Source organism: Larus michahellis, chromosome 3 (assembly GCF_964199755.1).
Source record: "Larus michahellis chromosome 3, bLarMic1.1, whole genome shotgun sequence".
NCBI classification, from domain to species: Eukaryota; Metazoa; Chordata; class Aves; order Charadriiformes; family Laridae; genus Larus; species Larus michahellis.
In genome coordinates this window covers 71,400,963-71,428,918 of record NC_133898.1, presented here as the reverse complement: position 1 = coordinate 71,428,918, position 27,956 = coordinate 71,400,963, and the positions used below count along the sequence as shown (strand labels likewise).

The 27,956-nt window shown below is 38.6% G+C and overlaps 1 protein-coding gene across 4 annotated transcripts in view; it reads left to right on the top strand.

Annotated features, from left to right (window-relative positions):
* The window catches only part of L3MBTL3 (L3MBTL histone methyl-lysine binding protein 3), an 81,357-nt gene that overhangs the window by 23,578 nt on the left and 29,823 nt on the right, over positions 1–27,956 (top strand). For all 4 annotated transcript variants that reach the window (XM_074580738.1, XM_074580737.1, XM_074580739.1 and 1 more), the window contains exons 4-13: positions 1,775–1,934; positions 2,935–3,073; positions 4,345–4,429; positions 6,727–6,818; positions 10,913–11,017; positions 12,657–12,792; positions 16,488–16,579; positions 17,133–17,284; positions 26,284–26,360; positions 27,767–27,852. In XM_074580738.1, the coding sequence (XP_074436839.1) occupies positions 1,775–1,934; positions 2,935–3,073; positions 4,345–4,429; positions 6,727–6,818; positions 10,913–11,017; positions 12,657–12,792; positions 16,488–16,579; positions 17,133–17,284; positions 26,284–26,360; positions 27,767–27,852 (1,124 nt within the window). The remainder of the gene's footprint in view (positions 1–1,774; positions 1,935–2,934; positions 3,074–4,344; positions 4,430–6,726; positions 6,819–10,912; positions 11,018–12,656; positions 12,793–16,487; positions 16,580–17,132; positions 17,285–26,283; positions 26,361–27,766; positions 27,853–27,956) is intronic.

Here is a 27,956-nt window from a genome sequence, read left to right as displayed (position 1 = left end):
GCTGCTCAGCTGCTACCGCCGATGTCAGTGTACGTCTGCACTGCTGCCTTGCTCCTGCTGACGGTGCTTTTTTACAGTATTGAAATTAGTGTGTAGCAGCCATTTATGTTTATCTGGAATGATAAAATTCTAATAGTTCTGGTATCTGTCTACCAAATAAGGTTTTTCCTGTATTTAAAATACTGATGGAAGGAAACACCTTTTTTGTTCAAGGGAAGTCGGTTTACGTGGTCATAAATCCTGAAAATTCTGATACGCTGGCTCCAGCAATGACAGACTAGTGTGAAAGAGAATATCATAACTGGATTTGCGATTACTTACAATTACCTAGTGTTTTTTTCCTTGTTGGTGTTATCTTTTATCAATTTTCTTTTAAAAATGCATTGCGTAACTCCTTTGAAAAGCAGAGTTTAATTTTTTGGTTTAATAATCATCAATATAAGTCCAATAAGGAAAGTCAATGAAATTTTTCCTTTGCTACTCTCCCACCATTAAGTCTTGATTGTCATGTGACTTTTATGAATAGGTGAAACATCTACACCAGTGGGAGAGCAGTTTGGGCCTCAGCTGTGAGGTCTGAAGCTTCAGACCACAGCTACTCTGTTCCGTAGGTCTGTCTCCAAGGCAATGATAGTTATTCAAGACTGAAATTGTGATGAGAACAGTGTGATAGCGTAGTAGCACAGCAGGTTCTCTCCTTAGACTGAGAGATGACAGTTATCTACAGTAAAGCGTACAACTTATCCCCTATGGTCTGGTAAACCTAAAAAAAAAATGTTGCTACTGAATTAAAGTGTGTTTGTGGACACATAAACGTACTAAGTAAGCATACTATTACTACCTTATACTGTCCTTGATTAATTTAGTGCTCCCTAAAGATAAAAATATTGCTAACATTTTCCATTGTAAGAGGAAATAGTTGTTTTGAACCACTAATGATGCTGGAGTGTAAATATAGCACATAAATTATATATTCTTCTAGTGGAGATAGTCTGCACACAAGAGCTCATTTGACTCTGCTTTCAAAGACAGTACAGTGCTCAAGCAAAAGAACTTTGTGACTTGAAATTTGCCTTTTGGAGGGGTGCAAAGTCAATGACCTGCTGTAGAAGCTGGAGGACTTGATAGTGTTTCATACCTGCCTGTGAGTGAAAGAAATGGCATCCTCTCCTAGACTACATGCCTCTTGAGGGGAAATTGTAGCTTAGGATGAGCGAGTAACTTAGTATTTGAAAATTTCTTTATTACAAATTAGTGATTTTTTACTTCTGGTAGACCTCAGGCGGGTTGAGCAATAGCTACTGCTGGGAGAGACTGTAAAATGTAGTCGGTGATTTACTTCCAGAAAGAAGTTCACCTATTAAAGATAAGTCCCCCCCAAACCTTCTTCCCAAATGACCCTACGTATGGGTGAAAAATGAGGCACATCAGCAGGGGATGAGGTGAGGGACTCCATGCAGTGATGACTCTGTGGGCAGTCAACGTGGTGCCTGTTAGAAAACTCACTCCTTCCACGAGTAGCCACATCGAGCAGTGTTGATGCGCCACTGATGACAGAAGCATGAAATTGGTGGATTCTTCTCTCTAGTGTTGCAATATGAAAACCCAGCTTGCTTGTCAGGAGTGTGGGCCCCCTACAGACACTAACTCCCAGTTCTTCATTCTAACAAGAGTGGTGTGACTTCCGTGTTTCTGTTTGCTTGACAAAGCCTTCTAAGGATGGTTGGAAATGTATCGCCTATACCTAACTGAAGTTACTTTTTTCATTGTTCAGCCTTTTCAGAAAAGACAGGGATCTCCACAAGGTTGAAGGAAACTGCAAAAATGGATGGACTTGTTTTCTGTGAAAACTGTTATCGCTATGGTACCATAGAAGAATTTGTTCCTGAAGGGAAATTTTGCAGCCAGAAATGTGCCCAGCAAGTAAAAAACAAGTAGGTGCTGTTATAAAGCATAGAAACAAAGAATTTGGCATAAATGCAGCATGAGATAAAAGTGGTGGGATAAAACGCTAATGGTGGGACAAAGGGAGATATTAAGCAGTCATGTTTTGGTGAGTGTCCATCAGTTCTTCACTGTTCTTTCACCATTTTTCATGTAAATGCACTAACAACATTTGCGTTTGTCTAATGCTGTTGCTGAAAGCGATCTTTTTTGCTCAGAGCACGCTGTGTTCTGCTGTCAGTTGCAAGCGGTAAAACAGTCTATGGGATGCATGAATTGGTGTCAGACTCCCACCCTGTTTCATAATCATTGGAATTGAGATAATGGGTAATGAGATGGTTGGTGTGGTAAGCTAATTATAATCAAGTGCAAGAGCTGTGTTATGGCTGACAGTGAGTGAAAACATGAGCATACTGCAGTTTCTCAGTTCCTTTTCTTTCAGCTAGTGCAGTTCATCTCATCATAAAAGAAGGTTTGTGTTGGTATGTCCATTCTGTATTGCCTATTACTGCATTACGGCAGTTTTTAACATCTGTGATTTTGTGCGTTTTTCCTTAATTTTTAGCTAAAATTTGTCTGTTCTGATTGCTTGTTTAGTAATTTGTACAGTCACATACCAGCTTTCTCCAATTGGATTTGTCAGTCTTAACATTGCCTTCCTTTCTGTAAACTGCCCTGTGGTCCTAAACGTTTCACAGTTTGCTTCTCCGTGACACTTGATGGTGCACGGGAAAAGACACGCTGTTTAAGACATGCAGAACTTGTTCAGCATTAGCTGGCAGCTTTCCTTTTACAGTTGCTATTGTGTGTATTTCTGATTAATTCTTTTGGCAGATGTAATTTGCAGTAGTAGTTCTAAGATTATATTTAGTATAATGCCCTAGGACCTACAAACACTTGACCTTCAGGTTTACTCACTTTTTACTTGTTTTATGAGTATGAGAAGTGAAAGAATTTTGGCTTTGTGTCATTGTGTTACTCCTGCAATAGAGAACCAAAGGAAGAAAAGCCCAGCATGGAATGCAATGGGGAAGATGATTCCAAAGGCATTCGGAAAAGAAAAGCAAAGTTATCTCTCAAAGAAGAGTCCAGGGACAATGGGGAGAAGAAAGAGAATACCGATGAAACTGTTAGTATGCATCATAAACGCATTCCTGCAAGTATCTCGGTGGGAGTTTTGCCTTATATTACAATGCCAGTAACTTCATCAGTCTACAAAGAGAAGTGACAGCATCACTCTGTCAGAGCCACGATAAGTAGTTGGTTCACTTGCCAATTTAATTATGCCAATAATATGTAACTATTGCCAATGAACTGGTAGGGGCTGTTTTTTATCTCTTTTCCCTCCTTTTTTGAGAACGGAACAAAACGAATTTAAAGGAAATACGATACTAACCTAGACTTGCTGTGCCTTCAGCCTAGAAAAATAGGAGGACATATTTCCCAACACCTGTTACTTTGTCACTCTGCACATGAATAAATGACTATAGACCAATAATTTATTTACAAAGAAAGCTACATTACAGTTAAGAGAATACGTTTGATTTTTTCCATGTAATTTGCCTTACAAAATCATAGCTAAAGATTTGGTTTTGTTTTGTGTGGTAGTGTAATACGCTTTGGAGCACCTTTTGTTTTTTTTTTTCCTTTTGGATTTATTCTTCATTTTAGAATAAACTTATGCCAGTACCTTCCCATCATGTTCATTTACCTGTAACTTTTATTTTGCTCTCAGTATCTGTGGCACTGCTGGGAGGAGCACAGTTTTGAGGGAGAACGGGAGAGCACTGCCAACTGCCTAATTGTCAAAAGGCTGAAGACGCTAGAGCTGTCAGAAGGGAATTTGTAGCTCTCTGTACAGCAGTATCTTAGGCAGAAGTCAGGGGACACCTTCTTTGCCTCCATGCATCTGCCCTCCCAAATGAGTACTTTGTTCATCTGTTCACGTGCTAGCAAAACTGTTAACACACAAACAATGAAATAAATAGAAAGGATCAGTGCCCTTTTGTATTTAGTAAAGCAATTGTACACTTGTAAAAAGCAGACTAAAGCTGTGAGAGGTTTTCCTTTAAATTGTTTTGGAAGCATGAATGTATCAAAAGATACTGCTGTTTATCCCTGGCTCAGCCAGGCCTGCTGAAGGCTTTGTGATCTGGTTTAGACAAGGCTGGCTGGCTGAGCGCTGGCTGTTGAGAGTCCTTCTGTCTGTCATTTTCACTCTGCTGTGATTTGTCACTGATGGCTAGCTTTGTTTTCATTAGACATCCGCAGGTTTGTTTGAGATAGTGGAGAGTTAGGTCAGTAGCCATTTAAATGAAGTCACTGTTAAACCTTGGGTGTCTCCTGTTTTTACTGTATTAGACTTATGAACTAATGAGATTATTGTACTCTTTAATTTAGGAGGACAAACCTGAAGGAAGGATCTTGAGAGTCTCACAGAGAACCAGGAGAAAAAGAAAAGGGGAAATAACGGTTTTGAAACAAAGTAAGTTAGTTTATGGAACAAAAATCTCAACTATCAATTCTTTAGGTGATACCCATCTCTTAGTGTGAATTGCCAGCATTGTTTCACTGAATTTGTATTCCCTATCGAATACGTTTTTGTCAGTTCTGTAAAAAGAGAGTGCCGGTGTTATTTATAGTAATTAAGTTTTAAGGCTTGAAGAACTGAGAGAGCCAAGTGAAAACTGGGAAGAAAACCCATCAGTATGAGATGGATTACCTTCTACAGTTTATATACCTCTGTCAGTGTGGAGGAGGATATAGTGAGTGTAAATGTAATTGGTGCGCGTTTTAGCTGTTTTTTTCATCTCTCTAAAGAGTGCCGGTATTGAAGGGAATCAGGCCCATTGAGTTCCCACATGTTGAAAGACACACATTAAGCAGAAGTGAAAGTTTACTTTTGTTTCCTTGGGGATCTGTTCTGTATCTACGGTACGTGCTGGAAATAAACACATTTGTGGAACTGTTTAGGAATAATTGCTGTGATCAGTCCAAAGGGACAGACACAGCATCGAGCAGCATAATAAAACATATTTTAAATGAGTACTGTTTTTTCAAGCTATTTGTATGGTAGATACTTTTAGGAAGAATCGGAGAATCAGCAGCTATTATACCTCAGTGGTACACCAAGCACAAACCCGCATCTCACCCTCCAAGGTGTTTCTGGTAGAATGGGAGCCATTAGCGGAAGTTGCTAGGCCACTAATCAGCACAGAGCTCCAAGTAGCTCTGCTGCACACGAAGCAGATGAAATACTGATTAAAGATGCAACACATAAAAGTTATGGAAGATCCCCCTCCTGAGATAGAATTGCTCCTGAAATATAAATATTATTTCAACAGTTGTTTCCAAAGCTGAGGTGATAAGAAGCGTGTGAGATACAAGCACAAAGCTGATGCTCTATGGAAATCACTGCTGTCCATTGACGGAAAGATCTGTACCGATTTCTTCTGTTTTTTTTTTTGTTTTGTTTGGGGAAAATGTCAGTTCAGCACAAGAGACTTAATGTAAAAGACCAATTTATATTCAGAACCAAGCATATGGTACTGAGCGACACATCTCTTAAATGGAATAGATAAAAACTGGATAAATCACAAATAAAATGAATGTGCTTTAATAGTTTTGAGCGATTGCTGTGATTCTGAAATGTGTTATCTTTTGGTTACATTATCAGCTTTCTTCAGGAGAGTTTGGCATCATTATTGTTATGGTTCATGTTTTAATCATAGCAATGCTTAGCCAGACTGTTACTTAAGGGACTTCTGTCTCTTGCGAGTAGCCCACAGTCAGGGTCAGGCCAGAATCATGCTGTAGAGGGTGAGGAATCCTTCTGGCAGCACAAGCTTATGGTCTGAAACGCTAAGCTGCTTGTGCAGAGGAGGCATTTTAGGTGAAGATCAGTAGAGCACAGTGGAGGTGTATGAAAGTAGATACATATGTGGCCAGCCCCACAAGCCATCTGTTTTTGAAGTTCCTGGCTTTTTCTAGTGCAGTTAGTGCCTCATTTTCAAGGCCTAAAAACTGTTACTCACTGATGTGACTGTAGCCAATATTAAGATGGACTGTAGCCAATATTACAATTACTATGCAAGCGTATGCATGTATTCGTACTATATGAGCAAACCTGAAACTGGAGGGTTCTGTCATATTCTAATGACATGAAAAAAGCACTGGTGACAGTTCTGATGGCTTGGAGAAATTACTGTTAAATCACTGCATCTCCACCCAAAACCATCAAACTACAAACTGATGGAGTAGGTTAGAAACATTTTGAATACTGTCAAAGAATGAAGTATTTCAGCACTCATGACTTTTTTTTTTTAAAATCACAGTTATCCAGTTGAAAAGGCTTTCCAGGAACAGAAATTCTTGGGGAAAAAAATATTTAAGATTTTGAGGTACTTCGTGATTTGAACTGATCATTTTTACGCATCTGCAAATGTATATCTTAATGCTTCTTACGAGCAATAAGGGAAAAGGGAGAGGGTGCAAGACTTCGTAAGTCGTTCTTGTCACCTGAAAGAGCTTTTTCTTGTTACTAATCAAGATACGAACTGCTGGAAACCTTTCTATACAAACCAGGAACCTTCATGCTCCTGGAGCTGTTAAACCTACAGAACTACTTCTTTTCCTGAAATAAGCCTTGAGAAACACCATGAATGCATTTAATAAAAAGTAGATTTGAGATAGGTATATTGTAAACTTCAAAGTGTTGGGTTTTATATTTCTTGAGAAGTTAACAGTTACAGAATTCTTTTGCTATTGTGTGCTTCTTTACAGCTGTACCATCTAAAGGAAGGCAAGTGTGGTGTTGGGCATCCTATCTCGAGGAAGAAAAGGCTGTTGCAGTGCCTACAAAGCTTTTTAAAGAGGTATGACCTTCTGAACTTGAAATCAGGCAACCACCTAAGATCATGAGATTTTTAGGAAATCAATTAAAAAAAAAAAGTAACTTGAAGATTTTACACCTCTCTAGTGGAAAATCTACCTGATTAAAATAATGCTATCCATCAGTAATCGTCAAGATAGTCAGAACATGTGAAATTAGTTATCTTTCTCTGCTTTTTCAAAGAATTATGTAATTGTAGATGAATTCTGTCAACTGAGACTACAGAAAACAGATGCTTTTCTAGAATTTGCAAGTTCTAGCCTTTCCTTCTAATCTCTGAAGCTAAAAATCTGATACGTACCCTCATTTTTTCATGCCATATCATTCTCTTTAAATATCTTTAGATAGGTGGTACAAAGGTCATCTTTTGGCTTGTTGCTTTGATTACATTACCTGTCTTTTTGCAGCTCCTGCTGACATATTGTTTTACTACATCAGATACTAGTTTGGCTTGTACCCATTTTGCTTGTCATCTGATTGGATGTCACATCATCATCTCTTGCTTGTCCTTTGCCTGCTATGGCAGTCTTTGTCATTTGCCTGTCGTCTGATCAGATGTCGCATCATCATCTCCTGCTTGTCCTTTGCCTGCTATGGTAGTCTTTGTCATTTGTCATTTCAGTGCTTTCTCTAGTGCTGTCTCTCTTGCTTGGAAGAGAGCTCTGTATGCAAATCCACAAAGCTTCCACATTGTTCTCTTCTCTTGCAAAACCTGGCAAAACATGTGAACATGTCTCAGCTGCTGTACTTCTGCTATGTATAGCCGATATTATTTTTTATAATTTTTTTCTTGTAGTCTGTTTCTTGCATCCATTTCTTTCTCTTTGCTTTATACTTCAACTATTAAATCTCTTGTGCAGGGATTAGCTTTTCAGTTTACGTGTGCGGGTGATGCTGACCTTTAAGTGGTGCTTTTAGACATTACTGAGGTGTAAAAGTAAAGAATCATAGAATCATAGAATTTTTAGGGTTGGAAGGGACCTTAAAGATCATCTAGTTCCAACCCTCCTGCCATGGGCAGGGACATCTCCCACTAGATCAGGTTGCTCGGAGCCCCCTCCACCAGCCTGGCCTTAAAAACTTCCAGGGATGGGGCTTCCACCACCTCTCTGGGCAACCTGTTCCAGTGTCTCACCACCCTCATGGTGAAGAACTTCTTCCTAACGTCCAGTCTGAATCGTCCCATCTCTAGTTTTAACCCATTCCCTCTGGAAAAAAGAACTAGGATTGCAATGTAGAGAATCCATAGATCTGTAGGTGCAAGAACAACAGTTACCTGACTGTCCTTGGTTACATTCCCCTGTGCTGTACACTTATTGAAAAATCGACAAGAAAAAAATCTGGTTAAGTATTACTTCTATCTGGAAGGTAGATTTACAGAGCATTGCTCTGCCTGTCTCAGGTTCCATTATAAATGCTCTTGCAGCACACAGGCTTATACCAGCCTTTCTGGGCACTGCACGTGGTGGTAGTCTGGAGTTACAGGATGATACTGTTTCCTTTATTTCTCTTCACAGTGTACGTTTCTCATTCAGTGCATCTTATTTAATATTTTCTTTTTAAAGTCTTTAGCCCCTGGGTAACTGTAGGGTTTTATTTAGTGTGCAACATTTAAAGCCTGTAGTGGAGGCAGAATTCTTAATAGCACTCAGAAGTGGCCAGGTAGTATTTCTTCATTTTACAGATGGACAAGCAAGCCACAGGAACAGTAAGGTTAAAAAAAAACCACAAAATGTCACCAGTGATTTTGAATCCTTAATTTCCATTTGGATTGTGAGAATTACTCTTTTTTCTCTTACTTTTCCGGTTCAGAAGCAGTATTTTTCATGGTGTTTTTTTGTACCCTTAGTTAGGAATGGTCAGGATAATGGAGAGTCCTTGGCACTGCTTAAATCTTCGAGGTATTCCTAGGCTGTGATGGACAAGCTGTTATTGCTCCAGTAAAACAAAATTATTGACCCTTGAATGCTGTATTTTTCAATATCCAGCTCCCCTGATGTAATCGTTGAGGTTTTGTGTATGTTCTTGCACCATACATAAACATTTCTAATTCTCACTCTGCCATCTGCTCGTTTGCTGGCTCCTTTTACCTTCCCTCATATTTTGTTCCTGTATCTCTCCTTAAGAAATTATCTTTAAATGTTTGTTGTAAAAATAATACGTGATTACTAAGTTTTTCATATCTTTACCTTAGGTGATGTATTAGGAATAATGCACGAAATTGAAATCTGTTAAGTAGTATTAAAGTTATTAGTCTTGTAAAAGTTGCCTGTTATTTTGCTGTAACAGAAACCAAACTAAAGATTGTGTTGCCTTAGAAGTTTTAGATTTGACAATGGAAAGAATAGTGAATAATTCAGGTCTTCAATTTCAGGAAATACCTGTGTGATAAGAGCCTAATTTTTAGTGTATTGCTTATAGAATTTTGTACTGTTTGTATGGTAATATTTATTGTAATAATGAAAGAATATACAGATCTGTGAGTTTTTAATTGTTTCCTTTCTTTGTAATTTTACTTGTGCTTGGTTTTGCAAAATCTCAGCTATATTTTTGGCCACCGTGTCAATGTCGCCAGTGTGTCAGTATTTCTAGCATTTCAGTTTTCCACTGAAGTTTTCTATCTGTAAGGTATTTATGATATAGATGGCATTAACCGCAAGTCTTTAAAATTTACAGTTTATTGATTTTAAAAAAAAAAAGCTCTGCTTTTACATTCCTCTTGAGGAAGTATCCAGAATTATGCATAGTGTAACTTCATTAAACTTTCATTGATAACAAAAATGTTAAGTGTGGTGACGTTAGGATTAAATAACTTTTCAAATGCGTGTACTGCAGTGAGATACTCTAATCCCTTAACTGAGGTCTACAAAATGATCTAACCTATTTTTAGATAGGGACTTAGAGCCATGGTTAGACATCTGTTAGCTGGCCGCTTTAGGCTGATTCAGACTTCCCTTCTTCTTGACTGCATATTCCTACTCTTGTGCCATGTACTGCATTTTTTTTCTCCTGGGTTTATTATTCAGTTATATCAGTTGCAGCCAAAGCCACCAAAGAGATGTTTCGCTTCCTTCCAAGTAGGTGAGACCTCTCTGAGTGTCTTCCTGGATGACCTTCTCTTTCCACTGACTGCAGAGGTGCTGGGAGCATGTGTAGCTTTTAGACTGAAACAAAAGGAAGAGGGAGGATATAGGATGCTTCTCCTGTGTTTTGTCTGTAACCATTTGGGACATAAAAACTGTCTCGCTGTGAATTTGGTAACTTATGAAAATGCTTTTCAGTTTTATTTAATTTTTGTTCTGATATTCCCTCCGATTTAACCTTAGTGTCTGCTGAATTCCTTCCTTCCTTAACAGAAGACGAGGAGCATGATACATGGGACGCTGATGTCTTCTGATTGAAAACATCCTTTCTGCTAAACCTTGTTTTCACTTTCTTTTTTTTGAAAGATATTCTTCTGGGTTCATTGTAATGTGATACAAGGGTAGTCATGTTCCTGTGATGCAAAAATATTCCTGGAAAATGAGCTAGTTGAGACCCAACACAGAAAGGAGAAGATGGCATCAAAGAGGCCATCCCTATATGTAAACGATGTTTTGTATTTCTGCCTTGCAGTTCATCTTAGATTGCCTGAGATGTGGAAATTAAAAGGCAAAACAGAACATCATTGTTGTGATTGTTATAGGAATGATGACCACCAGGTCACAGTGTCACTCTACAGGATGAAAAATAAAAAATAATTACATTGTTAAAATGTTTTATTGACAATTAGTGAAAAAAGTTGAGGGCAAATTATGCCATCTCCTTTCCCTTGGATAAGTTTTTTGCTAATTCTTTATAAATTTTTTAAGTACTCTCAATTTTAAGTCATTATAGTATCAACGTGTTTTTCGAACAACCATCCATTTCTCCTTTTCTACAGTATGTTTTTAAAAATGCAAAACTTATTTTAAAGCAATTTATTAGTTGTTTCAGAAGCATGAGTAATAAATAATCATTGTTCTTTTCCTTATAAAGATATTCCGTCTCTCTCTGGTATACTTTCAGAAGAACTGAAACTGTTCTTTTCCATTGCAGTATCAATCTTTCCCATACAACAAAAACGGATTCAAAGTAGGGATGAAGCTGGAGGGCGTGGATCCCGAGCACCAGTCGATATACTGTGTTCTCACGGTGGCTGAGGTAAGTAGAGGTTGCGTGCGGTATTATGGGAGAGACTGACCTGGAACAGCAGCAGCTGAAAGTGCTTGCTCTTCCTTGGCAGGCAGACAGAAGCTGTATGTAGGAAGATAGCTTTTAAATTAATGACGCTGTGTTAAATCTGCGTGACAAACACGTGATGACTATCTACATTTATCCACATATGACTGTCCATGGCCCAGTACCATGCAGCAGTGACTGCTTATATACATTTAATGTATGCAGCTAGAGAAAATGTATTATGATAGTTGGATGATGTGTGGTTTTTTTCTGTAATCCCGTAGTTTGTATTTTAAAGAAAAAATAACTAGAAAAAGCATTAGCATGACAACTAATTAATAGTGGTTTTATAGAGGTTTGATAGTATTTACAGTTGCTCATTCCACTGATAGAAATAGCTAACAGTGTGTTGCAATTGTGCTACAACTTTTTCAGGCTCGTGGCCTCAGAAATTGCCTGTATTGGCAACTTCTACAAATTAGTGTAACATAGAAACTCAGTTTGTCTTTTTGCTGCAGTTTATAAAATAATTTTTTTGATTAGTAGTTTCTTTGCTTTTAATAACACAAATGAGAACCTATTTCTCATTGACATTTTTTTGTCTTTCAAACATATCTTACATTAGTTTTTATGTAGTTTTAACAAGGATCCTTTTTTGGTTTTGTTTTGTGAATTAAAATGGGTAAACAGGAATAGGGTAGGTACTATGCTCTGCATCACTGTTATTCTAAGCAACTGTAATTTTGCAGTTTATATTTTTATAGCCTAGGCTTTTATTTTCCCATGTCTGGATCTCTTAATTTCTGTGGATATCTCTTCCATTTTCTTGTGAATGGTGTGTCTGTGGTTGAGTATTTCCTGTGTACCTTGTGCTCATCACTAAGCGATGGGTCATGTTTCACTCCAGGATGACTTGCCACAGAATTCTGAGATGGCAAACTGAAAGTTCTGTCAGTATAAATTAAATATAAAATAGGGTGACCTTGATGTCAAGAGACTTTTACTGATGACTGCAGGAAAGTTATGGCATTAGTCACTCGGGAAGATGTGGAGAACTTTTGTACAAAGAGAGATTGTTTGTCTTGTTTTTCTCTTCCTCTTGGTGGTTAACTTATTACTTTATGGAATAATGAAGTTCTGGAGGATGCCTTCACTGACTTTTCATTTTTAACAACAGTTCTCAGTATCTCTCTGGAGAGCCTGTTGAACGTAGTTATTCTTGAGTGCTCTCTTGCATATTGATTAATCAGGGTAGCTTGACAGCATCATTATCTGCTCCTTCTCCATGATTGTATCAGATGTATTCATGCTCTTCTGTATGGTTTCTGTTTTATTCTGACATTGGGTTGAACAGTTTTCAAGTTTTTGAACACTAATGGCAATATCCAGCTTTTAGTTAATTCTTTTCACCAGAAGAGGAGGCACTCACACTGAGAATAGCTTTGCTTTTTTATTCTTTCCTTTTTATCAAATGAATTTATTCATCGAGTGCAGGCTTGGGCAGAAGTAAAAGGCTGACTGAAAGCACACTATTAATATATGTAATGCTGAATAGAAGCTGTTATGCATAGGGCAAACATCTTAAAACATAGTGTTGTATGTTATACATTCTTGCTTTTAGGTTTGTGGCTACAGAATACGACTCCATTTTGATGGATACCCAGATTGTTACGATTTCTGGGTGAACGCTGATTCTTCAGACATTCATCCTGTGGGATGGTGTGAGAAAACAGGTCACAAGCTTCATCCTCCTAAAGGTATTGCTTGATTTGAAATGTGTGTGTTTTCCATAGCTCTGAGATCAAGACTAACTGTGTAACACTGCAATTATTTTTTTGGGCAGAAACTTTTTTATTCATTTAGTCAGAGTGTTTGAACATGGCAAATTAAACTCTACTTTAAGTCTTGCTAAAATCTTGAGGTTGAAATCCTACCTTTTATATTCATTGGCAATCCAGAGAAAACAAGAAATCAAAATCAGCTGTAAGATTAATTCATAAGGCATTAGGAAAGAAAGTTAAGCAACAAACCTAAACCCCAAATGAACGCTTACGGCAAGTAAAATGTCAACGTGCTGGTGACATGGATGCTTAAACTGAGGTCTCACAGGCAGCTGAGAATCCTTTAGTGGAAGGTTTTAGGACATTTTCATTACTAGATATTGATCACCATTATTGTACATGTGTTGGCACAGGCTAATAAAGGTTGTGCTCTTGCCACAAAGAATAAGCTTGAAATAGAGACAAAAAGAGGAATGAACAGATAAGGAGGGAGAAAAAATCGTAAGATTACAAGCCTGAAAGCATAATTTATACATAGCGTATGTAAATGGCATACACGTGTTGAAATATGTGTAATTTGCTTGCTTAATTATTCTATTTCAGTTTATGTAACTCATATTTTGGCAGATAGAGTGCCTCTGCACTGAACTGTACCATGAAAAAGGGATAAATGGGCTCCCTTTTGGGGTGGGGAGGGAATATGTGGGGACGAAGGGAGCAAGTCGTGAAGACAGATGCGTGAAAAATAAATGAATGTGGTGTTTTGACATACACAGTGAGGGTAGGATAACGTGGTTTCTCAAGGCTGCAAAATGATGAGTGTACAGAGTCAAGAGGATGCATTACGGAGAATTACAAAATTGTGGATGTAACTGTTGGGGTGTGGAAGGTGAGAGTAAAGCCACTGAAAGTGTACAGGCAGAGGGCCTGCCGGTGTGGGAGAGGATGGTATTTCTGCAACGAAGCCTTGGAGGAGTGTGAAGGATCATGTGCCGCTCTTCCGGGTGCTACGCGAGCTCCACTCTGGCTGCAGGGTAGGAGTGCTCTGTGCTGCTGCTCCAGTATGGGAGTTTTCATTGGGCATAGTTCCTCATAACGGGCTGTGCAGAAATAGCAATTTCTTGAACATAAATCAGAATTTCTCAGAAGGCTGGCCTCCGCTGAAGTAGTAAGTTACATGTAGCAAATGAGTAGTCCCCAGTTGCAGAATTATTGATGTTATTACAGCATGCTTCTTGGTAAGTTTTGTATCTGTGATGAAAGTTTCTCATCTTTTCCATCTTAAATCCCTGGTTTAGAAAGCTTAAGTTTTTGGTAACAATGAAATATCGCTGTTGGAGGAAAGTTACTGTCTGTCTCTGGGTCACTTTCATGAAAAGTTTCTGCAGTTTCTCTTCTAGTTTTAAGTTGGTGGGAAGATTGTTCTTTTGTGTTTGCTTTTTTCGCCATACTGCAGCAGTGGATAGTTCTTTTTACTTAGGAAAGTCATGGAGCCTATCAGCGGTGTTGAGGGAAACAAGTTAAGGGGATATGTGAAGGTAATTTCTTACCATGAACGTCACATTCAATACAAATTGGAAAGTTTGCTGCGAAGCTGACTCTCTCCCTTGATGGCGGCCATCCTGAGAACTCCAAGCCCCAGTGCCAGACTCCTGAGCCCTTCCCTTCCTCCCGAAGCCGTGGCGCTCACAGTGTCTGACATTTGCTGTCCACTGCTGGGAGTGCACAGCTTCTGCTGATAGCATTGGCTGAGTAGAGTCCTTGTATGTTTTATATTGGTATCAGTATTAATGCTGGTTCTTTAGTACTATTAATGTTAATTATTTAGTCTTATTCTATTAAATCTGTTTCTACTTTAACCCTCGGGTTTCCTTGTTTCTTCACAGTTCCCCTTCCCGGGTGAGGAGGGGTCATATGTTGATAGAATAATTGTCTAAACAACAATAAATTGTTGTGGGTTTCTCAAACCATAACACATTGTTTGGGCTTGGAGGTTAATTTATGTTGTCTAGTATTTAAAATGAAAAATGAGAAAGCAGTATGGGGAGAAGGTGAAGTTGAAGGATTGTTTACTTGTGGTTCCTTGGAAAATATGAGATTCTCAGAAGGTTATGCAGAGGTATTGTCTGTGGCATATTTGAGTAGCACTTCAAATAGTCAAGAGGTGACCCATTTCAGTAAAGGCAATCACTCACTGAAATTTGTGGTAGTTTTGGTCTTGTTATACTGGATTGTAGCATATGAACTAAAATCGATGTTTCTATAACTATTATTTAACAGGAGAATGAAGGAAGGAGACTATTTGCTTCTTTTCACATTGTTTTACAGATTAGAAGTACAAATGATCTCTTGTGAATTATTTTATGCAATTTAATATATTATAAATTGTATTTTTTCACAAAAAAGCTAGAAGAGGCAAACAATCAACACAACTTTAGATTTCTTTCCAAATGTTGTATGCATAGAATTAAAAATGCAGAAAGTCCGTGCAGGGGACGCTTTACACTGTAAATGCATAAGGGGTCCTGGGGCACTGATGGTGTAAGCAACTGTTTTTGATAAAACCTAGGGAGTTTGTTTTACACCCACGCTGTATTAGTGATAGCCTGAGGACGTAGTAGGGGGAGGGAGTTTTTTTAGTTAGGCTGACTGGCATAGTGGGAAGAGCTCTGGGGCCTGTAGGCCCTTTGCTGTTTCTGAAGTAGAAGCCACAGACTGAAAAACAGCTGTAGAGCACTTGCCCCCAGCTTGTTGGTTGTGTGTCAGTCAGTCTGACCACCAGATGGAAGTTAGTTGGTACCTGTGAGGCAGAGAGGTGGCAACGTGTGGTTTTCTTGGGGAGAGACAGAGAGCCTGTGCTGCTTAGAGAGATTTGTTCGAAGGGAGGGAGATTGTAGTATAAAACCGATATCTTACTGAGACTGATATTTTGCCATCTGGTAGAACTGCGGATTTTAGTTTCTAGGCTGCCCCTACATGTTCTGCTCCTTGAGGACCTTCAGGTCTCTTGACTGCAAAGTTGGATATCAGGATCAGAGCAGTGATTTTGTAAGAAATGCTCTCCAGCTTGTTTTGAAGGTGAAGTTGAAACGGAGATGAAATCTCCTGAGTTCTTGCCCATTTATATGACTATTCGTTCTCCCAGGTGAAGATTAGGAATAGTTCAAATGTCAGTCCTAGTCAACTATAAGAAACTAATAATGTGCAGCTCAAGAAAGCAGAGTATTTTCCTCAGTTATTGTAAAGAAAATTTGACATTTTGGTAAGGAAGCTCAGCCAGCCCTAAATAAAGAACATGATTCCTCTTCGTAATACCAGATGCCCAAATAAAAATAGAAAAGCTTTATCAACTTTCTTTGGAACTCTATAAGCTCCTTTAAGGTGTGTCCTGCTAAAATTTCTAATAATCCAAACCAGTGTTCCCTCAGAGACTCATTGAGTTCATATTGGGGTAGAATTAATATATAGTTTTAAAGTAAATTTTCCCAGTGTAGTTTATATTAAATTGGAATAAATAGTTAACAGTGCATAATCTTTTCGGTTTTGAAATTGTAAGAAACAGTTCAGAACTGGATGGAACAAATAATTAATCAATTATGATCAAATCACCTGCATGCACCTCATGTCTCATGCCTGTCGTTTCTTGCCCTTCTTTTATGACCCTCATTTAGGATATAAGGAAGAAGAATTCAGCTGGCCCTCATACCTAAAGGCATGCAAGGCTCAAGCTGCTCCTAAATCACTGTTTGAAAACCAGAATGCAGTAAGTACTTGGTTGTTGCTAATGGTATGGAATGTTGCTAGTATGCTCACGTGTGTGGTAGAGACTCACTGCATATTTCAGTGCTTGTAGACTTGAGACCTGAAATTTAACATGAAAACATCTACAACATATTCAGTAACAATCTCCCGTTCACCTCGGCAATTCTGATCCATTAATTTTTTTACTAATCTGTTTAAACATCTGATTTGGCACATTCAGAAATGGTATATTAAATAAAATTTAAGACTTGTTATTAGTACTGTGTCTCACACCATAATGTTGTGGAACAAACACAGGCTTTCAGAGAGAGTGTCTAAGACAGAGTTAAAACCAACACATTTAATTTTAGCAGCATGTTTAGGGCTTTTTTATTTCATAAACCATGAGTCTCTGTATTTGAGCATCTCTCGTGTCAACTAATTAGGCTGCTGCCACTCTGTTGGGGCAGCTGATTGGGAAACTTAGAAATGACATGAATATATTGATTGTGGACACTGGGGAGATTTGTGGATTTATGGTATTTATCTTCAATTAAATGTCTTCCTCTATGTAGACAGTGATCCCATCGGGATTTCGAGTGGGGATGAAGCTGGAAGCCGTAGACAAGAAGAACCCGACTTTCATTTGTGTTGCTACGGTAACCGACATGGTGGACAATCGTTTTCTGGTTCATTTTGACAACTGGGATGAGAGCTATGACTACTGGTATGATGTTTTTGTTTTGTATCCTAGTGAGACGTATCATAAATGTGTTAGCTTTAAGTACTGTTTTCTATGATACTTTCCAGACTGTCAATACAGTTACCATACCAACTTTGGCTAGACTTGTAATCACGGCCACCAAAGTATGTCTCAGTGGCATACTGGAGGAATCCAGTTTCCCATGTCAGGTTGCACATTAGAAATTTCCAGAGGTTGTGCTAGATGAGTGTTCATGTGCACTGCTGTGTCTGGGGTTGTGGGTTGATTTCTCATTTCAATTACATGCTATCTCTAAGGTTGGTATCTTTAGTGAAGAATAAGCACCATGATAATGTGACTGATTGTACTTGCAATTAGGTTTACGTATAGTTGTAAATTAAAAGAAAGGCTGCCTTTTTTTCAAAAGGTTCTTGATCCACTTACGTTGTTCAGACCAAACCTTAGCCATCTCCTGTAAGGCATCAGGATAGTGGTACTAAGTAGTTTACTATAGTAGTTACTAAAACTGTTTTAGTCTTTTGTATTCTGCATTCCTCTGAATATTGGGATCTTGCTATCCTAACCTGTGTTAGGGATGACCTTTCTGCATGGTGTATGGTGGAGGGGCTTTGTGTATCTACATAGAAAAAGTCAGTGGGTGGAGCAGGACATACTGCGAGCATAAAGATACTGAAGGACATTCAGGCTTTGGCTGTCACAGTGCAGGTTTGTATTTGCATTTGCATCTTCTTTCGGCATGTAGAGCAAAGTAATATACCTTACATTCTTTGAAGGCTAAGTTACGTCAGAACAGGTAGAGCATTGTAAGCCTACGTCTTGGGTTCAGCAGTGGCAGCTTAATTGTATAGCTGAAGCTGCAAAAATAAATGAAGAAAGTTTTCTTCATCTGTATTTGATGACTGCTTAGGCACTATGTCAATGAGAATGATGTGAAACTATTATGTAACTTCAAAACTTTGCGAGTCCATTTCTTGAAATAATAATTGTATGGGCTACATGATAAATAAGCTGTAGGAGAACTAAATTATTGAAGCAGCGGTCAAAAGGCATTTCAGTGAAGTCAAGAACTGAGTATCGAGGTAATAAGCCATACAAGTCAAAGACCAGAAAGATTAGTGATTATTTCCATTAAGAAGTAACATAGAACACGCATTGCCTCTACGAAACAGCAGGAAACTGGGGACTGGGAAAAGGTATTCTGAATTTCCTGATACTTGAATGTTCGCTAATAACAGTTATGCCATTAATTAGTAATGAGAACGACAGTTAGGCAAGGCTTTTAGGGCAAACACAATGCAATATATCATGTAGTTTGTTCAGAGGTAGCATAGGTATCTCTCTAAAACATTTCACTGTGTATAGTAGACAGACATTGAATTTTGGGCTTGTTAATATTCCCATGTCAACAGGAATTTTGTCCACCGATCTTTTCAGAAGAGGGCAAAGCAGTTTTTGTGTACAAAACCAGGCTTTACATTTTTGCAGTCATAATATTCTGAAGTGAGTTTTCTGAATTTCATATATAGAATACATGAAATAATACCTTCTGAAATAATGAGGGAAGATTGAAGTGGAAAATGTATAGGTGTTTGAGAAATCACTGGAGCTGTATTTATACTGAAGCCAAGCTGAAGATTTGTTATTTTGGTGAAATTGTAAAGTACCTTTCTGGAAGGAGCAAGATGCTGCTGCCTGAAAAAAGTACTGCGCATGGAAATTAGATTCTGAGTGGCGTGGCCTACCTCTCTGTGTTGCTGTGGCTGAAAATGGAAGTGAATAGAGAAGGAAGGGAAGAAAATGGGAGAAAAGAACATCAAATGTAAATAGCAGTGGAATGTCTGACCAAAAGAGAGCCTGAAAATGCATCCTGAATGCACCCCACTTACATTTTTAATTTTAGATACCAGGTTTGTTGGGCCCTTAAAATATCTTAGGTGCATAAGTTTCCATCTAACAACTGGTGTCTAACTAAAAATGAAAAGTTTTGTTGGGATTACCCAGAGCAAAGCCTCAGTTTCCCTGCACCTGCATGTAAGTTTCAAGAATTATATTGAAGGAGAAATGATGTATTTAGTGTATGTACTTGATTATTTTCAAACAAGTATGTTTTTTTCTGTGTACTTTCTGTGGTTTCGTTAGTTTGAGTAGATAGCACTTTTTCGTTGAGCTTAAAAACTCTTTACTCTTCTTGAGTAACTGTAAGACAGTTGACTGATTTTACTGGACTTCAGGCAACAGAAATCTATTACCACGGTGTAAGCTTTTTTAGGCTTCAGGCTTTCAGCCTGAAGATACTCTTCCAGAATTTTCTCTGAGCATTAGAAAATACGTTAATGGTTGAAAATAAGTACCTGGCGTCATTACTACAACTCTTTAATGCATGGTGGTGGTACTTTCAGCGTATTACAAATCCCATTAAATTGTCCTTTGGCAGTGGCTTTTAGAGGGAAGTGAAGAAAATTGACAAATTTAAGACTTTCCTTCAGGAAGGAGAGTTTTGACCTATACACAAGCCGTCAGGTCCTTTCCATCTGTCCCATCTTTTTTGATGAAACAAATAATACTTGTTTGAGACCCGAAGACTTTCCGTCTGAGTGGAATTTCCAAATGTTCTTAAGGTTGACTGGATCTGGAAGTACCATTTGGGTATCTTTGGGCATGTCTGAGCTGTGAATTAACTGCAGGTCCACTCTGGTTTTCAGTTCTCACAGAAGCACAGAATGGTAGTGTTGGAAGGGACCTCTGGAGATCATCTAGTCCAACCCCCCTGCCAGAGCAGGGTCACCTAGAGCAGGTTGCACAGGAACGCGTCCAGGTGGGTTTTGAATACAGACTCCACCACCTCTCTGGGCAGCCTGTTCCAGTGCTCTGCCACCCTCAAAGTAAAGAAGTTCCTCATCATGTTTAGGTGGAACTTCCTATGCTCAAGCTTGTGCCCGTTACCTCTTGTCCTGTCGCTGGGCACCACTGAAAAGAGCCTGGCCCCATCCTCCTGACACCCACCCTTTAAGTATTTATAAGCACTGATAAGATCCCCCCTCAGTCGTCTTTTTTCCAGACTCCCTTGTCTTGGCATCTGTTCTGCTTACACACAGATTTACATCGCCTCAGCTTCCTAATTTTTTTGTGACAAAACCCAGACAGGGCCAGAGCTTGCACAGGGGGTGAAGCTGTGCTGGTTGTTGCTGCTTGCCCACAGGAGCTATGGAGCAGCGGCAGCGCTGGACATGCTGTAGCGCAAACTCGCTGGGTCAGAGGGCTCCGCCTGCCCGCATCCACAGCTTGGCCTGAACTTCCCCTCCAGAGGATGTGCTACAGTCAGCTTTTGGGATCAGCTTACCATGAGTGTGAGAAAATACGGTGTTTCATGTTTTAACATCTGCCCGTCGCGCATAGAAACGTCGATTGTAAAGTACCTCATGAAGATAAATAAGTTTTTGATTTTCTGAACCATTTTCTGATCTGTATGAGTTTTGGAACAGACTGGCTTTTGGTGTGAGAGTAAATAAGAGGCCAGTTCTGCTTTCTACCAGCATTGGCTACTTTGGCAACAGCCAAGTCCTTAAAAGTTGTGCTTTACTTCTTTCATTTTTGAGATAGTTAATTTTGCTCCACTCTCTCTTTGATAGAAACAAATTTTTGAAGGGGTTATATTGTCCCAAAAAGAACTTAAAACAATCTTCAAGAACCCAGAGTCACAGTGCATGCTCTCAAATATTTAAATGGACAGTAGGCAAGTATCTGACCCTAAAGCTCTAAAAATTTCCTGCAAATCGCCATGCAGCCGTCTTATCAGATTTTAAATAGAAAATATGGTCATGTGGTTTGCTATACCATCTCTGCATGCATATCATAACCTCATGGGCCGTGTTTTGGGAAGTCTGGACCTAAAATAATACCAGCTTTATACTTGTTAATGATGAAGTATTCTCACTTACGCACTAGATGGGGCTGCAGGATGGTTTCTGTGTTTTTCTTTCTTCTTTTTTTGTGCACGGTTAGATGACTGACATCTCACAATCAAGAAGTTGTATAAGTAGCATTCTTGAGGGCATATTATTATTTATGGGTAGAACACATGTGTGGATGAGTGGGTTTTTTATAGATAACATTTTCATTACATATTGTATCTACATTTAATAAATTGAAAATCAAAATATCAAAAGGTTTGTTTTCCCAAAAGGGAAAATCAGAAGTTTTTTCAGAACAGAAAATGAGTATAAACAAATACAGCTTATTTTAAAGAAAATGCCGATGACTAAATAAAGACTCTGCCCAGATCTTCAGGTGAAGACCCAATGGGAAAATATTTTTCTAAAAGGACTGAATATTCATTTTTTTACCAGCAAGCATTATCATCCATCTCTCTTCATCCGAATTTAATGAGCTGTATATATGAAGCAGATTTTTGGGAAAAATTAACAGGACAGCTGAAAGTCACCAATAGAAAAATACTAAGTCTTCTTCCATATCTGAGTCTCCTGTTGGGACATGCTTTCCTGCCATGAGTTAAGGCTTGTTGAGCTGCACTCATGTTCCTTTCACACAGAATGATGCACACTCCGGAGGCTCATGTTTTCAGCTGCCCTCAGCTTTCCTTATTGCAGAACTTCTTGCTTTTACATCACATAGCTCTTCCCTGCTTTGATGTCTTTTCCAAGATGTAGTTAAGCTGTCCATAACTCAGTGGAGCTGCCGCTTGTTCAGTTCCTCTGTGTGGCTCTCTTACTGGTGCGCTCGGCTTCAGCTTCCTGGGTTAGCTTCAGTTTCCAGTGTGGATAGTAGATGTTTTTTTTCTCTCTGCGTGTTCTTACACGGCAGAATGGATCACAAGTGGCATCAATTGTGTGGGCATCATGATCTTGCTTTATTAGTTGAGCGTGCGTGTGTCACCACCCCGCTACTTGGTGGGACGTGGTGTTGCTCCACTGCAGCCCAGGGGTAGGCAGGTTTGGAGGTGCAAAACTCTTCAGCTCCTGCTAGTGGCAGTAACCTTTTTTGGCCTAGCAGGCCTCCTCACAATTCATGGATCATCGTGTTTTATGAAGCGTGTGAGCTGGGTGATCTGCCTTCTGTTTTGGAACAAAGGAGATAAAAAGCTGTGGGATGTGGCAAATTGATTGTGAAAAGTCAGAGTAGCCTTTAGCATTCCAACTGACAAGTCTTGGGCTTGGCCTGGTAGACTATTGTTTTTCCTCCAAACTAGATAATATGTCCATGAAATAACACACATTAAGGCATAATAGTTTGATTTTAAATTGTGTGTGACTTTTACTGATATCTACTTTTTATTGTTAAATGGGCTGTTAGACGCTAAAAGGTTGTGTGAAATCAGTAGGTAAAGATGGACTCTATGACCTGGTTTTGCTGGAACAGGGATGTTTTTTTTCCTGAGGCCACTGTGGTAATGACTGGGTTTTTCTTCTAAAGCAAATCAAAATATTGTGGATGATTTATATTTTGCAGTGCTGTGGTGTGTAGCGCTTGTTGCTACATGTCTCATGTTCACTCCCGTTGCTGTAATGTCAGAGCATCTTCCAAGAGTGCATCTTTCATTGTGACATGCCTCGGTCACTTACTGCTTCGTGAATCTTCAAGGCAAGAAGTCTGTGCAGTGGCATTTACTTTTCAGAATTTTATAAAAATGGTCAGACCATACTTGAAAAAGCGAAACAGAACAAATGCATTTAAAAAGTTTGGCCTGATACATGCCGACCTCGTTATTTTAAGTATAATACTGATAATACCATAGTGACTCATGAGCATGAGTCTTGTTCCCAAATTTAACTTGGGAGACTTCTGAAAATAATCTGTGGACTTTACTCCAGAACACCTCATGAAGAGGATATGTCCTTCCAGTGTGGAAGGATACCCCATCCATGTAAAATTCTTCCATGGCAAACTCTCACTTGAGAGGGATAAAAGAGAGACGTGCTGCCCCCCTTGCTCGTTAGCTTCTCTTCAGAGTTACTGTAAAGAGAAAGGAAGAGGACAGAGGGAGCATGAAACATTCACCTTTTCTCCAATTTGTTTGGGGCAAAGCGTTTCTAGGAGTCAGATGCTGAGTTCTAGCAGTGCAAAATTTTCACAAAAGTCCTTTTGCTTCCTTTTATTAGTGGCAACTTCAGTGATTTAGAGATTACATGGTGTGATACTATAAATACTAAAAACATACAGTGTAGCATTATTTATTGTAGTAGAACAAAAGGTTGGTATTCTTGAAGTGAGTTGAATCTTTGGCTATTGTCAGAGCCATTACCGAGTCTATCAAAGGTGGGTTTTATCTGCTAGAAATTGATCTGTTTGACATCATTACAAAGAAATACTAGCAGAGTTGTTTCATACATACAGCCACAAGATAATTGTGGTACGTTTGCCACTATTTTTCATCATTAGTGTTTGACTCTCTTTAAGTAGAAGGCTAGAGGAATAGTTGTTTGAGACAGTGCTTCTTGGACACCAAACCTCCATTTCTCTTGTTGAAGTACATACATACTGAATTTTAGTTGTCATGTTAAATTACTTTTCAGATTTAAAAAAAATAATTAGTGTTATTCTGTGTATTCTAAATATGATATGCTCCTTTTCTTTTATGCAGCACAGGTTCAAAACTGCAATGTGATAGTAGCCCAGAGTTTAGTCTGCTCTGTGCTGTGTTTCCTTTTGCCATCCTTAAAACGCGTTTGTGTTCAAGATGTGCAGACCTAGCATTTTGGTCTGGGCCTTAAGACATTAGGGTGCCTACTAATTTACCTTCAACTTCTTTTTCTGGCATGCACAGTTCATTACACCCTCTTAGTTATTACAGATTATCAACGTCATGTTTTTTAAAAAAATATAAATTAGTACTAATTAAGGGAATTTAATATGAACTTCTAGCATGCTAATACTTTCTGAGTAGATACAGTTAATGATTATTTTATAACAATTATGGAGAGCAGACCCACTGTTAGGGTATTTCACCTTAGAAACTCTTGGGTTGAGGGGACAGGGAAGGAATTCTCTCCAGCCTAATGGTTGAGACATGGACTTCAGAGAGGGATTAAAGAGAAACTGGATCACAATGAGTGTTTCAGTATTTTACGCAATGATTATTGTATATGAAGTACATGTCTTCATGCACGGATGCTCTTTGCTTGTCTTCTCATTAAATATTTGAGGAGCGTTTGGAAAGCAGCATTCCTTCAGCAGGAGGGAGAGAGTGTGTTTCTATCTAGACTACCGCTTGGCTACTTAAGCTTGGTTTCTTGATTGCTCCCTGGGGAAAGGGAAATGAAGGCCTTAGCTACTTCAGCTTACTCAGGCTGCAGGTTTTTGGCTTTGGTGGGTCCTTGGAGTGAGTAAGGCACTGGGCTCGTGGCCACAGAGATGGAAACGCTGATGGGATTCCCCAGAAGACAGAGGGCTTGCAGCTGGGAATATTTAATGTCAGCTACTGAAGCAACTTTAAGGTTAGGAAACAGTGGAAGAGAGCGCTAGTGCACTCTAATATTAATTTTATCTAACTAAAGAAGAAATTATGTGGGACAGCCTCCTAAGAGAAGTGAGGACCCTGAGCACAGTTTTACGTGGGAATTACATGGTTATATGAGTTTCCAGCTAAATAGAGGCAAACAGTATGTTTGCACGGCACAGTGCAGTGCCATGCAGAGTAGTGCTAGCTTTTTGTGTCAGCATGATGTTCCTTAGTCACCCTGACTATGTAAGTACTGTCTCTTTAAAAAGCACTGTTAATTGTTCAGCCAACTCAAAAACAATCATTAAGTATCAATGCAGACATAGGGATGGTGCATGTTTCACAGCAGAGTCTGATGGCTTTTTACTTTTCCTACAGATCAGTCTTACTTTTTGCCTTTCCTAATAATATTAAGTAATAATGTAATTATAGTGTGTATGTTATATACGATATACCATATATGTTATATTGTATGTAATGTATTGTTATGAAATAATATAGCAATATGTAACAAAATCATATAGTTCTGTATGTAATAATTTAATAATACTGAATGTTAAAACAGTTTTTCTCTCATCTGCTTTTATATCAGTTACATTTTTGCAGTGAGTGTGCTTTTATTTTCTTCTTAATTACTAGCAGAACTTCATAGCCAGCACCCACTGCCGCTTTCTTCTAAGCACAATGTAACAGTGAACAGTGAGAGCGATCTCCCCTTGCTTCAGACAGATGCCAGCATACGTCAAGTGTAGCTCACCCTGCCTCTGTTAGTCTTCTGTGGTTCTTGTGGCACGCCGCAGGCAACAGCACTCATGCAAAATGTGATGCACATGACACAAAATATGGGAAGTTGTTAGTCCTTTGAGTAAGAGAGTTTGATCAGCTTTTTTTTAGAGCAATTTGCAGTGTTGGATCACTGATCAGTTGTGGATTCTTTCAGGCAGTTTGGGGCCTAAAACGCTATTTTATTCTTTTTTGCTGCCAGTGTTTCTCAGACGTAGTTTTCTTATGTGCTGCTGGGATATAATAACGTGTTTATAGCTCTATTCAAACCACTCAGAATCTGGTTTTGAATTTTTACTTGTTGTTGGCAGTGCATTGCAGTACTGCCTGATTTTCTAATGTGCCTCCAGGTGCAATGTGGATCATTAATCAGGGTCTTTAAGCTTTTGGTTTAAAGTTTGCAAAACCCCATCTGTCTTTGATTGGATTACTGTGTTCTTGAAACCAGCATGTTTCTACCTACGTGTGAATTTTTCAGATCCTGCATTATAGCGTCTCACTGGAGATCTACCACTGACTTAATGGACTAGATTTTTTTGATCTTCCAGTGAAATTGTAAATAAAGCGTTATGCTTCTTTGGGTGGTAACAAGTCTGTTAAATGTGTTCGTATCTTTGGGTTATGTTTGCGGTTTAAGTGTAAGTTGACAGTGTCATAGGTTATTTGGAATTTATTAAATCTTTTTTCTATGTCGTTTTCTGAACATAATAGGATCTCCGAAGAACTGCATTATCAACCCCCTTTTTTTCTCCCCCTCCTCCAGGTGCGAGGCAGCTAGCCCACATATTCATCCAGTAGGATGGTGTAAGGAACATAAAAGAACTCTCATCACCCCACCAGGTTTGTATCTTGTTACACATCTGAAAGATTTAAGGAGGTTATAGTTAGTTAGCAGCATTAAAGCTTACAATAAGGTTATTGTTACCTCTCCTGAATTTTTCTTTCTGTACTTAAGAATTGATACTTGGGGATTTCTAATTTTTTTTACAGGATATAATATATTGAAAGTAGAAATACAGTAGACATTAGGTGCATGCACATGTATGCTGCTTTAGTGAAGAGACATCTATCTATGAAAGATACCCCTTGGAATCTGAACAAGTTTGTATTTTTGGTTGAATGTATTCACTTAGAAGACTCACTTTGTGAAAATGCTGATAAAACAAATTTCAGGTGTGTGAGATTGTGGCATAAGAAAAGCATCTTCATGTGAATTAAATATGCAAGATAATGGGTTGATGAAAGGATTGCCTTATGTGATCGAGGAACCAAACTTCTGAGGGCCCTTTGGAAGGGAGGAAAACACAATGAGAGAGATGATTCAGAAGAATGAAAGTGCATTTGTTAGTATGAAATATAAGACCTCCACTGCTTTTTTCAGGACAACTGTGTATAGCTGAATGATCTAAATGCCCTGTTGCAGAAACTGCCATCTGTGGTCTGAGAACATGGAAAATTTTAATTGGTTAAAACCAACTTTGACAAATTCTAATAGCCAGCAATATTGAAAAGTCGTAAGCGATTTGTCTGTCAGGAGGTTAATTACAGCCTATTATTCAGTGCAATCCCTTTTAAAACAAATCGGAATTGGTTTTATTCTGTTCTAGATTATGAATCATGTTTAAACTTGAAGTTAAACTTCTAGTGCAGATTAAAGGCAAAGGAGAGGCACTGCCTTTTCTTTAAGAGCAAAGCTGTCTTTGTGTTTCTTGCATAAAGTGTTTGTAAACAGGACACTTTCTGAGAAAGGCAACATCTTTTTCGATGATGCCTGTAAGTTATTCTTAACAGTCAATATCCCAGTTATTTTTTAGAAGTTTAGTTAAAACAAATTCACTAAAAGAATAGCAAGTAGTCAGGTATACTCTGTTGTGGTACAAAGCTATCACTGCTTGGGTTGTGTTAGCCAGTAAATTACTGTTTATAAAATACAGGATTAGTCTTATAATAAGTGAATTAATTTCTTGAATTAAGTGGACAGATTTTTGCAGTCCACATTATTTATATTCTCATACCCAAACCAATTGTGACGACTTCTGCTAGCAATCGGTAATGTGTATGAGAAGATTGTTGGGTTTTTTAACCTACATGGTGAACGTGTCAAAGATAATTTAGAATAACCTTTCTTGTAATTACTTTATAAATCAGAACAGTATTGTAAAAGTGTTAGGCATTCTGTAAATTAGACATCAGTTTTATTTTTTGCACTGCGAAGTTTAATTTTGCTCATGTTTCTTCTGTGCCAGATTATCCTCACGCTAAGCATTTTTCTTGGGAGAAGTATTTGGAAGAAACCAGTTCATTACCTGCACCTGCAAGGGCTTTTAAAGTGGTGAGAAAATACCTGTATTTTTTCATGCTTTTGAGTGCATATAATTAATTAGTTTAGGAAGAGAATACATATATGGTGTTCCTGTGTTTCCAAATGGATCCAGT